General features: G+C 39.3%; 1 protein-coding gene across 31 annotated transcripts in view; it reads left to right on the top strand.

The window, feature by feature from the left end:
• Positions 1-14,637, top strand: part of DLG2 (discs large MAGUK scaffold protein 2) — a 1,027,768-nt gene that overhangs the window by 581,897 nt on the left and 431,234 nt on the right. Inside the window, exon 1 of one of the 31 annotated variants that reach the window (XM_068662966.1) lies at positions 14,192-14,311. The exons of the other annotated variants lie outside the window; for them this stretch is intronic. Coding sequence (XP_068519067.1) covers positions 14,207-14,311 — 105 coding nt within the window. The 5' untranslated portion in view covers positions 14,192-14,206. Of the gene's footprint in view, positions 1-14,191; positions 14,312-14,637 lie in introns of those variants that run through there. 31 annotated transcript variants of the gene reach the window in all.

The raw sequence follows: 14,637 nt of genomic DNA, 5'->3' as shown, positions 1-14,637 counted from the left end.
TTTTGTTCCCAGCACTAAAGTTAGCAATCATGTTAGCAGTGTAGGGAATGTTCTGGGTCCACAATAACATGAAGCATCGCAAAATATTTTCTGGCAAATATGGGTTCCTTAGCATAATGACTGTACATACGATTCTGGTTTGAAAGACCATAGAATTATTTAGGTTGGAAAAGATCCTTAAGTACATCAAATCCAAGCACGCACCTAATTACCGAGCCCACCACTAAACTGTGTCCCTTAGGGCCACGTCCACACGTCTCTTAAATGCCTTCAGGGATGGGGACTCCAGCACTTCCATGCTCAGCCTGTTCTGATGTCTACCCACCCTTTCCATGAAGAATGTCTTACTGATATCCAATCTAAACCTCCAGTGGTGCAATTTGAAGCTGTTTCATTGCATCACTTGGCACCTGAAGAAAGAGACCAGCACCCACCTCAATGCAACCTCGTTTCAGGTAGTTGTAGAGCACAATATGGTCCCTACTTAGCCTCCTTTTCCCAAGAATAAACAGCCCCAGATCCTTCATCAGTTTCTCTTAAGTCTTGTTTTCCAGTCCCTTCACCAGCTTCACTGAACTTCTCTGAACACGCAGGATCAACTCCACATCCTTCCTGTGGTGAAGGGCCCAAAGATGAACATAGGTCTTGAGGTGCAACCTCACCAGTGCCATGCACAAGGGGACAATCACCTCCCTGGTCCTGCTGGCCACGCTCGTTCTGATGCAGGCCAGGATAACTTCTTGGCCACCTTGGCATGCTTCTGGCTTGTGTTCGGTATGGACACATTGCATATGGAAAAGAAAGAAACAAAATATGCTGAGACATTTTTAGATTTTAACATACATTTATTTTTTATTTAAAAAAAAAAAAAAAAAGGAAAAAGAAGACAAAACAAAACAAAAGAACAGCACAAACCATGAGGCTCTGTTCTCTCAAGAGTCAGGAACCTGGGGATATGCCATTTATCCCACATTTTCTGCTGTGTCTCAAGAGGGCATTCAGCCTCTTCTGCCTGCATTGTTAACATAATATTACTTTGCAAAAGCCATTGTGTTTAAAAGAAAAGCAGGTAGTACTTTTCTAGTAAAATTTCTGTCTCCTATTAATGTGTTAGGTCTTTTACGAGTGTTAATATTTTTAATGATACGTAACTTTATGGGGCAGAAAAAGCAGTTGGGAAATAGACACAGCTACACGGATCATGGAAGCATTTCTGCACAAGATGTTCTGTATGTTTTCATATAAATACTGAAAAGGGAAAATACATGCTATATAGTGTACTAACCAATGATTGTAATGATTTATAGTTTATCTACACACATGCTGTCTCCTGATGATTGTTCAGCCATAAATATGTTAGTGCTTGATTTGCATGATTTGTGGCACCATATTTAGATTTGTATTTAATTAATCCCATGCTTCAAAGCCTCTCCTAGATGCCTGGAGAAGCCAAGAACATTTTCTCCCCTTGACATATAATTTGGCTTCTGGGATTTTCAGGGAGATGCAAGGGGGCATAGGAAGGGAATTGTGGAATTTGGAGGGGAGGAGGAGGCTGTTTGTAACACTGGTAATTGGCCACAACTGCACAAGCTCTGTGGTAGTCCCTTATTATTGCTAAATTTCTCTAATATTTGGCTTGGGTATTCACTCATGGATAAGTTGTTCACCGTATTTGAGAATAAAAAGGCGTTTCCCTAGAATCAGAGATTCAAAACTTTTTTTTTTTTTAACTTTTCTGTAAAATGCAATGCAGTCCACTCCTAGGAACACCCAGGCAGATTCACCTAATAAGCTCCTTACTGTCACAGGAACTTGCAGTGCAGCAGTGTCTTTAATCTGCCCTGCATTACTCTGGTGGCACGTGACACACAACACGGTTTCAGTCTTCCATTCTCTTATGGTGACTCATCAGGTTGTAGGTTGCTGGAACTGTTTTGTGGCATGTCCATAGGACTGACAGACTGATTGCTCTCCAGACCAAAGTTAAAAAAAAGATTTGCCTTATGGCTTGCCTAAGATGATAGAAATAAGACATGATAGCCCTGGTTGTGTTTTCTGTCTAATGTTCCACTAAATTTAATTCAGACTTTCAAAGATGCAAACCTCTTATGTCAACATAAAAAGTTTTGTTTTTGTTTTGTTTTGTTTTGTTTTTCTTTTTTTTTTTTTTTTCCCAAATCAAAATACATGAAGGATGATGCACAACTTTTCATAGCTGTATGCTGAGCAATCACTAAAATTGAGATGGAATTTGTTTCAGCTATTTGGATACAACTTGAAGGTAAACTTGAGAATTAATTTCTGTTTTGGAAGTGGCTATCTCTGCTGTTCTGGGGTATTTGAAACAACTACAAAGATGTCAGACTTCTGTACAAAATAAAAAAAGCTAAGGGGAGTTCCTTGCTGCAGTAATGACAGGATTTGCAGAGTCTGTCAATTTAGCTCTCTATTTCCTAATGTCTGCATGTGGCTTTTGGATGAAAGAAAATAGAAATAACAGTTAAAAATATATAATAATAATAATAATAAATAATAATAAATATATGGCTGAAATGACTTTGCTTTTAAGAACTGTGTTTGTTTTGAAGTAAGCCATAGATTTTTACAATCTAAGTAACGTGTTCTTTTTTTTTTTTTTTTTTTTTTTATACCAGTGCTTTTTATAAATATTGCAGTTAGATGAATCAACTCAATAATCACTGAATTTCAAAAACTTCTATTGTTTTGAGAGTTAGAAATACAGGGATCAAATAAACTTTTTATGTGTTCAAAAAAATGCAGGTTTTGTAATATCTAAAATTAAAATCAGAAAAACAAACATGATAATCCTTTTTGTAAATTCCAGTTCTGGAATAAGCTTTCTTTCAAGACACAGGAGCCAGTTATGAATGTAGTACAAAATCCAATTTAGCAAAATTACATCTGGTATTGTTGTAGATATATTGTACTTTTAATATCGAGTTTTACCTTTCCGATTAAGTATTTGTACAAGGAGAAGCAGGTTACTTCAGCAGCTGAAATTGCTTATATAATTGGTCAAACAGAACATCAGACAAATGATTTTCATTACACATTTAAAATGACAGCAGGATGGAGTAGTGCTGTAGGTTTCCAGTAACTGACATTGTAGAGCAGCTATGCTGCACTCAGATATGAAAAAAGTTAAACAGAGGCTTTTAAGGCTCCTTATTTACATTTGTTTTTCTTTTGAATTGTGATAAATGCTTTCTCTGGGCTGTACTAGCATACATTGCATTCATGCTCACAAACTTTTGCTATTTATCTGTGTGCTGGTTTGTCCCAGTTTGTACGTTGCGGTAATCACTCGTCTGATAGCTGAGCACATTAAATATTTATTGAAAATGTGAATAAGGTCTAAGCTCTGGTATTCTCTTTCTTCATCCTGTAGGGTCTATTTTATGAGAAATGTGATTTTGACAGCTTTATCAAGGAAAAACACAGCCATGCTCTCATGGTCCTCTAAGCTGATCCACTGAAGAGTAGCTGCCAGAGGAATGGGGTCCTGGCCCTACGCTTTGCTTCCTTCATTGTGCTGCTTTTTACAGTCGAGTAGTGAGCTCTGTCAGAGAACTGATACTCCACAAAGCTAAAAACAGAAAAAAAAAAAAAGAGGAAAAAAAAAAAGTTTTATGAAAGACCTATTTCAGGGCCCAGCTTGATGTCCACCAGCACAGCGCCTAGTGCCAGCACAAGTCTGAGAGCAGAAGCATGTGACAAGGGATGGGAGACAAGCTGTCCCAGAAGATAGCACACAGCCACCTATTTCAATGGTAGTCACTTAATGTGCAATTTGATGTGTGCATTTTGGTTTTGACAACAGCAGAGCACTTGAGGGTCTCCCTGTGCTAAGTGCAGAAACATGTATCAAGCACTTTGCTACCTCCAGGAACTCAAAAAAAACATGTTTCACTTAGGAAATAGAGAGTTTGGGGGACACCTTGTTCCCTTGCTCTTTCTATTCTTCTCTTCTGCAGACTTATCTGGGTTCCCTCAAAATCTGTCCATCTTGCAGTTATGAATATGGAATTCACTTGTCGCAGCCAGTTGTTGCAGCTGAATTTAGCTCTGTGAGACTGCAGTCAGGCAGATGGACTTGTACAGACAAATCACACTTTGGCAGAGAAGTACCAAAAATTCTTATCTAGTTATTCAATAAGAAGGCAGTAAAAAAAATCAGAGCCCTGGGCTCTCCTCTCTGGGGCAGATGCTGTCTCGCACTCTGGTGTGTTCTGAACAGTCTTTACTCTCTGTAAGCCACCAGCTTAAGGCTGGAGGTGAGTGCTGTAAGCCTGTAGAGAAGACACATTGCTATTGTTTTATTTCCCAGCAGTTTACTTCTAAAACACAACTTTTCCATGTGATGTTAGTAAGACATAATTTCAGGGGGAGGGGGGGAAGAGCAGAAAACAAGCAAACCAAAAATGTTAACACTTGCACTTTGTAGAACTGAAATATACTTCTTCCATGAATACCGCTGTGACTCTGTACAGCAGTTTTTTCTAGCCTGCTGGTATTTCCTTTTTCTTTTTTTTTTTTTTTCCTAATCCTGTCTAAAAATTGAAAAAAACATAATAGTGAGTATTTGCATTTTTAGTGTACAAGCCATTCACACATTCATGTTTTAATATGTTTACAGGCAAACGATAATGTCTTGTGCAGCTGTGAATGAAATCTGGGTTCCACTGCAGCTTATTATTTTTTTCTGCCTATTTATTCTGCTAATGTGCATGTATTTGTGTATGAAATACATGAAAACTTTTGTGGTAAAAGTTCATTCACTTATTGACAGTTTTATATACTCTGTGCTCATTTATTTAATTTTTCAAGAATGGCTTTTTTTTGGCATTGTGTTTTAAGAGCAGAATAGCAGTATGAGGGCATTTGTTAAGGGTAGAACTTGGCTACAGGTGAATAAGCAGCAGCAACTGGCTAAAAATGTAGCCAGGCAAAGTTTGGGGAGAGGTAAAGTTGATGGGGAAAGGAGATGCCATCTCTTCATAGTTTCAAGAAGTCTAATTTTTGGAAATACTCACTTATCAGAGCATCCACTAAACACATTAATCATAGAGTATTTCTGAGAATCCTAGCCAACAGGATTTTCAAACTCTGAAAACACGTAGAGATTGCTGTGATCATTATTATTATATATTTTTTCTTTTTATCGCTATTACTTAAATTGTTAAAGATTTTAAGATAGTGAAACCCTACAGAAATATAATGAGGGGCAGTACCAGTTTGCTGCAATTCACTATGACTGTAACATACTTTTTCTGTAATGAACTGTAACGCAGCACATGTACGTGTAGTGTATGTAATGAGCAGAATCACGATACATTGCAGTTGCCTCTGGGACAGTTATTAGCGTGTTCAGACATTGCAGATATAAAAGTGGTAGCATTCTGATCACTTCTGTGGGTATAAATCTGCAAAAAAAATGCCTTTCGTAGTTATTTTTTTCTCTGAGTTGTCATAGCAGTATTCTCAGTGGATCTTCTGTTTGTACTGAGATGCATTTAAGTCCATGTAGCCAGCACAAATTTGGAACAGATACATTACTCTTTAAATAATTTGTGCTGAAAATTGAGGTTATCACGCCTAGTTGTTTTGGCATTAAGCACTGGTTGCTGTCTATCAGCTAAACTAGTCCACATACCAAGAAATACAACATTACGTTAATCATAATGAAAACACAGAAAGGAATGAATCAGCTCTTTGTAGTGGATGAAAATGCAGAATTGTTTAAATATTCTGCTGAGTGGTCAAAAAAAAAAAAAAAAGATCTTCAGATTCATCATTTTTTGGTCCTTGTCTCTTCTGATCATAGCCATTGTCTTCTCTCACCCAAAGGTTGCCTTTTGCACTTTTTATGTAATGCATTTTCAAAACAATTTTTGGTACTGGAGAAATTAAGAAAATGTTCTCATTCCCACCTTTGCCCCTTTCTGTCTTCTCTTTGAAGAACCCCATTACTTCTACACCACTTTTTTCATAACTCATCTGTATTTTCACATTTTTGAAAGGCTGCCAAAGCAGTAGTCGCATTACTAGGTTTACCTGTATGCTTTGTCTTATTTCCAGATGGAAGTCTTTCTTCTTGTGGTTCACTTGCCAGGATTTGTCCTCAGGTGATAATAACTTTAATGTACTTTCTGCCAGTTTCTATTTCATCATGTTACCTCTTGTGCTTGAGGGTTCAACAAATCTAAAGATAAATAAATAAATAAATAAGGAAACAGAATTGCCATGTCAGAAACATTTGGTGGCAGAGGGAGGAGGGGTAAAGGAGCCTGTGTTTTGTTTGTTTGTTTATTACTAATAATAGCAATAATAAAATTCCAAAGCCCCAAAGACAAATTATTTTATTTTATTTTTGTTAAGTCTGAAGTATTAGTTGATGTTCAACAAATGACCAGAGGCAGAAAAGGTGATCAAGCAAAACTGATCCTGTTTGTGTTGTCTCCAGATGTCATTACTGCCTGATGTCTGACATTTCTTGAAGCGCCTCAGAAGCAACAACTATGTGATTCTTTTGTTATCCAAGATATTTGGGAGTCAGGTCAATGTTCATTTGATTTCAGACTGTGAAGGCTGAGGCAGGGAGATTATCAAATATTTTGTGCAATTCACATAAAACAGATGGGGAGCTTTGCATTTTCGATTCTTTTATCATAAAGCAGCTTTTATCATCTAGACTAGGCCAAGCTGTGCTATTTGTTGAGTCCAAACAAACTTTCAGCTGTTTCATGCAGGCTTTTGGCTAACCCAGCTATGTGTAAGCATATCTGGAATATGATCTTCACAAACCTTAACAGGCATTTGCTGCATTTGGCCACCATGGAGGTGCAGCATCAAGCCCAGTCCCCTTGCTGGGAATCTTAGTAACTTCCTGGCTCCACGGGCATCCTGATAGGATTTTAATCTTTTTGAGGTTAGTCATTCTTCATGTTACTGAAGAAGTCTTTGCAGTGGGTAGTGAGGGCTTTGCTGAAGTGGGACAATTTGCATGAGTTCATTCAATCTGTGAGAAACTTGTACCTTCCTCCAGCTAAAAGAAGGGTGTACTCTTAGGATGATGGACATGTTGGCTGGAGGTACAAGGTAATCACTCAGCTAGTTCTTGTACTTGAGTCTTGCCATTAAGGTGATTCTCTCTCTCTACTCTGCTCTCCTGAGACCCTACCTGCAGCCCAGTGTTCAGCTCTGGGGCCCCCAGCCCCAGAAGGCCAGGTATCTGTTGGAGTGGGTCCAGAAGAGGGCCACAAAGATGATCAAATATCTGGAGCACCTCTCTTATGATGAAACTTTAAGAAAGTTGGGATTGTTAATCCTGGAGAGGAGAAGGCTCCAGGGAGACCTTATAACAGCCTTTGAGTACGTACAGGGGCCTACAGGAAAGCTGGGGAGGGTCTCTTTGTTAGGGTTAAGGAGTAATGGTTTTAAACTAAAAGAGGATAAGCTTAAATTAGATATAAGGAAAAAATTCTTCACTCAGAGGGTGGTGAGGCACTGGAACAGGTTGCCCAGAGAAGCTGTGGATGCCCCATCCCTGGAGGTGTAAAAGTCCAGGTTGGATGGTGCTTTGAGCAACCTGGTCTCATGGGGTGGAACTGGATGGACTTTAAGGTCCCTTCCATCCCAAACCGTCCTATGAATCTATGATCAATACAGGATGGTCGTTTCAGCAGTTTGAGATGACCTTAGAATCCTAGAATCATTAAGGTTGAAAAACACCTCCAAGATCATCTGGTCCAACCATCCCCCACCCACAAATATCACCCACTAAACCATGTCCCTAAGCACCATATCCAACCTTTTCTTAAGCATCCCCAGGGACGGTGACTCCACTACTTCCCTGGGCAACCCATTCCAATGCCTGGCCACTCTTTCTGAGAATAAATTTATCCTAATTTCCAACATACCCCTCCCCCCACCCCAGCCCCCCCGGCACAACTTGAAGCTCTTGTCCTGTTGCTAGTTATCTGAGAGAAGAGGCCAACCCCCAGATCCCCACAACTTCCACAACTTCCTTTCAGGTAGTTATAGAGAGCAATAAGGTGTTCCCTGAGCCTCCTCTTCTCCAGACTAAACAACCCCAGTCCCATTAGCTGCTCCTCACAGGATTTGTGTTCCAGACCCTTCACCAGCTTCATAACCCTTCTCTGGACACACTTCAGGGCCTCGATGTCCTTCTTCTGGTGAGGGGCCCAAAACTGAACACAGTATTTGAGGTGAAGCCTCACCAGAACAGAGCACTGAGGGACAATCACCTGCCTGGCCCTGCTGGCTACACTATTCCTGATCCAAGCCAGGATGCCGTTGCCCTTCTTGGCCACCTGGGCACACTGCTGGCTCACGTTCAGGTGAGCATCAGTCAGGACCTCCAGATCCTTTTCCCCTGCACAGGTTTCCAGCCACTCTGTACCGAGCCGGTAGTGCTGCATGGGGTTGTTGTGACCAAAGTGCAGGACCTAGCACTTATCCATGCTGAACCTCATCCCATCAGCCTCTGCTCATTGACCAACCTATCCAGGTCCCTCTACATGGCCTTCTTACCCTCCAGCAGATTGACACTACCCCCAACTTGATGTTGTCTGCAAACTTACTGAGGGTGCACTCAATTACCTCATCAATGAAGATGAGTAGTAAAGATGGAGTAAGACAAGAAATGACTTGAAAATTTAAGAACAAAACCATGACTAAATGAAGTCATTAAAGATAGTTAAAACTTCTTAAGCAATATTTTCTTTTGTGGACATCAGAAAAAGAGTTCACTAAGAAGCAATGTCAACAGCAAGGAAAGTGAAAACTGTGTGGACCTCAGTTCAGCACAGTGCTTAAGACTGTTCCCTAAGTACACTGAAACAGTCTTTGTTACTATATTTTGAATGCTGAAGTCTACCCAAAAGTTAAGTACCCTGCTGAACTGGGACCAAAGTAGTACGGTCACCTGCAGTTAGATAGACTGTTAAAGTATTTTTTACTTCATGCTAGTGTCTTTTTTGTTCTTGTTGTTTCTATGTAAAAGTAAAGAAAAAATAAAAATTGTTTTAAAAAGTTTGATATGCAAACTGCAAGGATTTTTTTTTTTTAAAGTATTTTTTCAATACTGATTATATCAAATGCATACAAAATATTTCTCAGATTTTTATTTCTTTATCTGGAAACCACAGTAAGAAAATTGGCACACAAGAGAAGGGAAGAAAATTATATTTTTGTAGACAGCTTGCATTCAGATTCAATCTACCAAATGAGTTCAAAGGCCACAAAATCCAGGTTTAGTTGCTACAACAACTGATCTTTAACTACAGCAGCACTAGTAGGAAACATTAGTGGAGTAGAATTTCAATTGGTCTGAAACTATTTTACAGCAATATTGCTGCCTCTGACTTTTAGATGCAAAGTTAAGCCATAATCATGTAGGAGTTTTGGACTGGAACTTAGCAATCACTATACTATTCTTATTTCCATTGTGCTGAAAATACACTAATAGCCACTAAAGCTCTCTGGATTTAACAGCACACACATTTGTACAACCATAAATACATAGACCTGTATGTAAAATTGCATGTCTATATTGTTCTTATTCTTCTAATATAAAATACTTTTAAACTGAACTGCTCAGTTATCTCAGTCATTTGCTGTTAATGTATTAGAGGTTTTTAAAGAACCCACTGGCAAAGTTCCAACAAAGCTTTATAGAAGCTACTCTGTACTAAAAATTATTTAAAATATTAAATATTTTAATGTTTCATAGGAAGGCAGTAATCAAGTCGGATAGATGTAAAAGGGTGATGTACAGTTAAGTAATTCTAAAATTCTCTGCTGGAGACATAGTGGGATATTCCCAGCTGATCTGTAATATCGAATTATAAAATGTAATCTTACTGGTTGAATTATTTAACATTTACATGATTGATAGCAGTACTTATTTTCATAGAAATAAATATGCATTATAAATGGAGCTACACATGTAAGGCATAAAGACCTGGAATGCTATTTTTCCTATAAAACATAAGGGGGTACCTGGGGCAGCTCTGCCTTTGTGTATAAACTGTATAAACATTTATTTGATGTAATTTCATCAGTATTCATGAAACTTTGAAATTCATTCATGAAATTCATTAAGAGTTCTTTATTCATGCTTTGCCATTATTGTCTTGACCTGAAGTCTTAGTACAAGTCTTAGTACATGTACACAGTGTGTACATGTTCCATGTTCTCAATGTTTTTTCAGAAATAATGGAAAAGTTAATTCTAGGTATTACATAAAGTCTATTTTTATTATAATATATATATATATATATATATATATATATTTCAATATGATGGAAGGTCTCCTGCAGTGGGCTTTGATTGAAGCTGTAGTATATCAAGGTGTGGTGGGTTGGGCCCAGATGGCAGCCAGACACCCACACAACAACTCTCTTACTGCCCCTTGGCAGGACAGGGGAGAATATAGGAAGAATGGGAGTTAGAAAGCTCGTGGCTTGAAAGAAAAATAAGGAAGTTGATCACCAATTACTGTCATGGGCAAAATAGGCTCAACTTGGGGAATTTAATTTAATTTACTGTCAATCACAGAATCACAAAATCACAGAATGGCTAAGGTTGGAAGGGACCACTGAAGATCATCTAGCCCAACCCCTCTGCCAAGCAGAATTACCTAGAGCACATTGTGCAGGATGTCATTCAGGCAGGTTTTGTCTATCTCCAGAGAAGGAGACTCTACAACCTCTCTAGGCAACCTGTCCCAGTGCTCTGTCACCCGCACAGTACAGAAGTGCCCCTTCATGTTCGACTGGAACCTTCTGTGCTACAGTTAGTGACCATTGCCTCTTGACCTGTTGCTGGGCTCAACTGAAAAGAGACCAGCTCCGTCCTCTCAACACCTGCCCCTCAGATATTTATAACACATTGATGAGGTCTCCCCTCAGTCTTCTCTTTTCCAGGTTAAACAGGCCCAGTTCTCTCAGCCTGTCGTCGTACTACAGGTGCTCCAACCCTCTAATCATCTTCGTAGGCCTCCTCTGAACTCGCTCTAGTAGCTTTATGTCCTTCTTGCACTGGGGAGCCCAGAACTGGACACAGTACTCCGGGTGAGATCTCACCAAGGCTGAGCAGAGGGGATCACCTCCCTTGACCTGCTGGCAACACTCTTCTGAATCCTTTGGATACCATTGGACTTCTTGGCCACAAGGGCACATAGCTGGTTCATGGTCAGCCTGCTGTCCACCAGGACTCCCAGGTCTTTCTCTGCAAAGTTGCACTCCAGCGGGTCAGACCCCAGCCTGTACTGGTGTTTGGGGTTATTCCTCTGTAGGTTCAGGACCCTGCACTTGCCCTTGTTGAGTTTCGTGAGGTTCCTCTCAGCCCAACCCTCCAACCTGCTGATGTCCCTCTGAATGAAAGCACAGCCCTCTGTGATATGTTTATTAGCCACTCCTCCTAGCTTTGTAAGCATTTACTTACTGAGTTGGATATTGAGAAACAAAAAAAGAGCTAGGGACCTTGCTTTTCCCTGGCTCAGCTTCACTCCAGGCACCTCACTTCTCTCCTTGCTGTCAGCACAGGTTACGTGCAGTCCCTTCGGTGAGCTGATGGGGGTGGCATGGCAGTTTGGGGTCAGGGCTTAGTGTTTTCTCTCTGTTCTTCCTTCTTTTTCACTCTTTTTTACTATTGCTGTGTCCTTCTTTCTCATTTCCTCATCTCCAGCGTGGGTCCTCCATGGGCTGCAGGCCTTCTGGGGGAGGACCTGCTTCAGCGTGGGCTTGTCCACAGCCTGCAGTCCTTTTGGGTGATGAGCGTACTTTTCCATGGGTACTTCCTGCTATTCTATCCCTGGTGATGCCTCCTTTCCCCTTCCTTGGCATTTTCTGTCCAGTATGAAATATTTTCACAGGTGCCTCCAATGTGGCTGCTGGGTTCAGCTGTGTCTTTCTGTGGGGCTGTTGTGGGGCCTGATGGAAACATCTGTGGCTGGCACAGTGCAGCCCCTGACCTCCCCCCACAGCAGCCCTGCAGCCCCCCACTTTCAAACCTTCCCCACAGGCACCTAATGCATGAGGGAAAGTAGAAGCCTATTGCAGCTATTCTAGCTGTAACCATTTTCACAGCCAGGGATCCATTTTATGTCCTAAAACATAAGGGGGTAATCATTAGCTATTCGAGTTGATGAAGAATTGGCTAATTACTTTATTTATCCTCCCACTTTAAGTCTTCCACTTTTCAGTGAAGCAGATGGTGTTGAGCATGTTGCGAGAAAATACAAGCAGCTGTTCTGGGTCAAACAAAAGGTCGACTCAAACCATTGCACTAAATACGACGGTGGACAGTAGTGAATGCCTGTGGATAGAGTTTTCAAGGAAAGGAAGAGTTACCTGTTCCTTGTTATATACAGCTAATAGATTTCAGAATTTGCACTAAATGAACCTGTTCATTTGGTCAGTTGAGATATTTTCTGAAATATGTCTTTGAAGAGATATTGCACTTTAGTTAATTCTTAGGTGGTTGTGGTTTTTTTTTGAGCTATTTGATATATATTTGATATATATATATATTTTTTTGAGCTATTTGATATATATTTGCATATATAATTGATATACAATTTTCTCTTTTTTTTTTTTTTTTTTTTTTTTTTTCAGGGGGCAGTTTTTGCCTTAGGCTGTTTAACATTTTGTTTTCTTTGAAAAATTTTACACCAATGTTTTTAAGAAAGTTGGTCAAAAATGTACCCAGGGTATACTGTGTAGGTTTTCGTGCTTTTTTTTGAAATAAAGTGTTTTGTACTAAAACAGGCAAATCTTTATGATTTTTAATGTTTTGCCTTTATTTTATTTTCTATCAGCATTAATTGCTAAACTTGAATTGATTTTTTCAATTATTTTGGGCCTTTCTATTATTATTTTTCAGTTAACTTTGATTACAACTATTTGGGGTCTTAAAATTAGTTGTTAGTAGTAGACAAAAAGAAAAAGATTGCAACACAGTAAAGGACATACTGTTTAAGGCCATTTGTTTCCTACTCTTGTCCCTAGTACCGTGTAAGTTTCAGTCTCTCTCTCCTCTCACCTCTCTCCACAAATACTAATTACACTACTTCCTTTTAGGAATCCATTTTTAAGAGAAGGTGAGGAATCGAAGATTATAAATGTTGTTCATTCTGGTATATTCTTCTATATCTGATATTTCCATTTCGTCATGATTTCCTAGCAACTCTGAGATTCAGATCTGTGTTAAAGCTTCTTTGGTACAGGGTGACATCCAGTTCCAGAAATTCTGTGCAATGTCAGTCTTTGTGTGAGTTGTCTGAGTAGACAGCCCACACATATGCTACATCCTCCTCCCCAAAAGATGCTGTCACTAAAATCCTGACCTTACTGAAACCTTTAAGTTTTCTGTGGGCTCTGTATTTTATCATAACAAACACGTCTGTTCTCTGAGTGGAAGTCCTATCATTTCTGCAGCATGATAACACCTCCCATAAGTGCAGGGAAAATATACCCAAACAGGTGAAGAGATAACTCAGTTGTACAACATCCCTTTGGCAGTGGAGTGGAATGGCATCCTTTGGGAGACACAAGAAATCCTTCACATCCCATGGTTGTTAGGATAGTTTTTTGAATTTAGTCACATTAAAACAAAACAAAGCAAAACTCTGTTGCTTGATTCTTATTTTTTGTCACCAAAATCCTTGCAATGATTTTTCTCATGCCAATTCTATTTTCAATGCCTATCTTCCAAATTTTCCCATTTATATGAATATATTTTGGCTCGGATCTTAAAGGGGTCTGAGAGTTAGGTGACTGCTGCAACTGAATATAAATATATGCAGTTCTCTTTAGGTTTTTGTTTATTTGTTTTGATTTCTTCTGGGGAGAACCAGCAGTGAACAGTTTAGTCCTAAATTATACAAGAGGAACATTCTAATTTTCACGTATGTTTTCACTTCTGAATAGTGTAACAACATCTAGCTAGGCAGTTGTGTGATTATCCCAAAGTGAAACATCTGTCTCAGTTCTAATCTTGCCCTCCTATCCTTCCAGTGATGCTTTCTGATTAACTTTTTATTCTTAGGATAGTAATTTGTACCAGAGATCTAATTAAGAACTTTATGTAACACATCCAAAGTCCTCCTTTTGCAAGACTGTCTCACCTCAGTACCCCTAACACTGCAGCTTTCGGTATGAAGCATTCTGAAATGTCTGATATTTCAAGCTACCTCTTCTGGTTGAAAACAATTTCAGCTATTGAGAACCGTGAGCAAGATTCATTTCATTCTTTTGTCCCGGTAAGGAAAACTGTAACATACCTCTAAAGTAAGACATGTTGTTAAATTGAAATTCTGAGCATTAGGTTTCTTTCAGCGGGGGAAAATGGCTAAATTGAACTTCTCTGTTGAGTTGAAAAAACTTGGATCTCTGACCTCAGGTCTTCTGGATGGTTGTGTTTCCAACTGATGCATGTGTGAGTGGGAAAGAACAGCCTTTAATAAAAGCTGGCAATTTCTGGGAAGAAAATGAACAGTTCTGTATGTCTGGAGTTAAAAGATGGTGCTGACATTTTTATTTTATAATTTTAAGGTTTCCTTGGAGAGATAGCTTATATTAAATATAA

The sequence above is a fragment of the Anas acuta genome, chromosome 1, assembly GCF_963932015.1.
Source record: "Anas acuta chromosome 1, bAnaAcu1.1, whole genome shotgun sequence".
Taxonomy (NCBI): Eukaryota; Metazoa; Chordata; class Aves; order Anseriformes; family Anatidae; genus Anas; species Anas acuta.
The sequence above is the reverse complement of the archived record's forward strand: the minus strand, read 5'-3'. Positions and strand labels throughout refer to the sequence as shown.